The sequence below is a fragment of the Notamacropus eugenii genome, chromosome 3 (genome assembly GCF_028372415.1).
Source record: "Notamacropus eugenii isolate mMacEug1 chromosome 3, mMacEug1.pri_v2, whole genome shotgun sequence".
Classification (NCBI taxonomy): Eukaryota; Metazoa; Chordata; class Mammalia; order Diprotodontia; family Macropodidae; genus Notamacropus; species Notamacropus eugenii.
Window position 1 is genome coordinate 324,968,633 of NC_092874.1, and position 1,946 is coordinate 324,970,578.

Genomic DNA, 1,946 nt, shown 5'->3' on the forward strand with positions numbered 1-1,946 from the left:
GTTTTTGTTTTAGTATAATCCAGAAGTATAATGCCTCTGTTTGAATGTGACTGAGGAGGCGGGATCAACAGACAGAGGAAGCCATGTCTGTTGATTACTTTGGGGTTCAGGGTGTTGAGTCTCCTAAACTAGGTGAATGATATATGTGCTTGACTAAAGGACTGATACATGAGCTGGATTAAAGTGATTGTTAACTCCTCAAAAGTTGTCTTTTCTTATATGAATGCAGATCTAAGAACCTGTGATAACAAGCCCCCCTGTGTATGCTGGGGTGCTCACTGGTAGAGATATTCTCCAATTGACGGGCATCTCTTCAATTTCCAGTTATTTACCCCCAGAAAGAGGCACTATAAATATTTTTTATATGTATAGGTCCTCTTTTTTTTGTTTTTTATCCCCTTTGGGATACATCTCCAGCAGTGATACTGCTATGTCAAAGAGTATGCATGGTTTTACAGCCTTTTGGGAAGAGTTCCAAATTCCTCCATAGAACAGCTTAACAAATCCCCAGCTTTGACAACAGTATATTAATGCCTCATTTTTTTCCACATGCTCTCCAAAATTTTTCATTTACTCCTTCTCTCATATTAGCCAATCTAATAGACATGAGATAGTACCTCACAATTGTTCTAATCTGTGTTTCTTCCATCAATAGTGAATTAGAATATTTTATATGGTTATAGACAGCTTTAACTACTTCATCTGAAAATTGATTATATCTTTTAATCATTTATCAATTGAGGAATATCTCTTATTTTTATAAATTTGACTTAGTTTTCTATATGTTAGAGACATGAGGCCTTTGTCAGAGAAACTTGCTTCAATTTTTTCCATAGTTACTATTGATAACTGTATTTCTCTCCATTCTTTCCCCCTTCCCCTCTTTATTCTAATCCCTCTCTCCTTTCAACTTGCCTGTCCTCAAAAGTGTTTTGCTTCTCAGTACCCCTTCCCCCAGTCCACTTTCCTTTCTATCACCCCCTTTCCTTATCCCTTTCCATATTATTTTTCTATAGGATAAGATAGATTTCTATAACCCATTGCCTGTGTATCCTATTTCTCAGTTACATGTAAAAAAAATGTCAACATTTGTTTTCTTTTTTTTTTTAATGTGGCAAAACCTATGATGTTTAATAAAGACATTTGTTTTATTTTATAACATTGGATTTTTATGCCACAAGGACGCAGGCTCCACCAACACCCTTGATTTTTTCCTCTGCTCTTCTGCTGAAGAATTTTGCCTTCACGATGACTGGCTGTTTGGGGAGTTTCCCTTTTCCTAGGACTTTGTAGTACCCCGACCGTACAACATCAATAATAAGGGCAAGCCCCTCCTTGTTTTTGGCAGCATTAATCCTGGTCTGCTCACTGACCAGTGTCCACAGCTTATCAAGGTTGACAGTTGGGCAGTAGCTTTGGTTCTTCTTCAGGTGGTAATGCCTCATACCAACTTTCCCAAAGTAACCTGGATGATATTTGTCGAAGTTGATCCAGTGATGGTGCAGCCCTCCAGCATTACCGCGACCTCCAGGGTGCTTCCGGTGCTTGCTGATGGGCCGGTGGCCGTGGCTGACGTGCCCGCGGAGCTTCCGCGTCTTCCTCAGTCGGGAAGGCATGTTGCAGGCCACTGCAAAAGAGAAAAGCCAACATTTGTTTTCAAAAGTATGAGTTCCACATTCTCTCCCTTCCTCTCTTCCTACACACCCTCATTGAGAAAACAAGCAATTCAATGTATTATAATACTTTGTATTGTAATAAATTCAATTCAATTTATACATATGTAGTCATGCAAACCATTTCCATAATTATCATGCTGTGAAAGACTAATTATAGTTCCCTCCATCCTATCCCACTCCCCCATATATTCTATTCTTTCCTTTCACCTAGTCTCTCTTCAAAAATTTTTCTTCTGATTGCCCCCTACCCTAATCTGCCTTCTTTTCTAT

At 39.0% G+C, this 1,946-nt stretch overlaps 1 protein-coding gene across 1 annotated transcript; it reads right to left on the reverse strand.

The window, feature by feature from the left end:
• Positions 1-1,088: 1,088 nt before the first annotated feature.
• LOC140496739 (large ribosomal subunit protein uL15-like) lies at positions 1,089-1,643 on the reverse strand. Its single transcript, XM_072596866.1, has one exon. The coding sequence runs from the start codon at positions 1,614-1,616 to the stop codon at positions 1,170-1,172; it is 447 nt and encodes a 148-aa protein (XP_072452967.1). The 5' UTR covers positions 1,617-1,643; the 3' UTR covers positions 1,089-1,169.
• Positions 1,644-1,946: the final 303 nt, after the last annotated feature.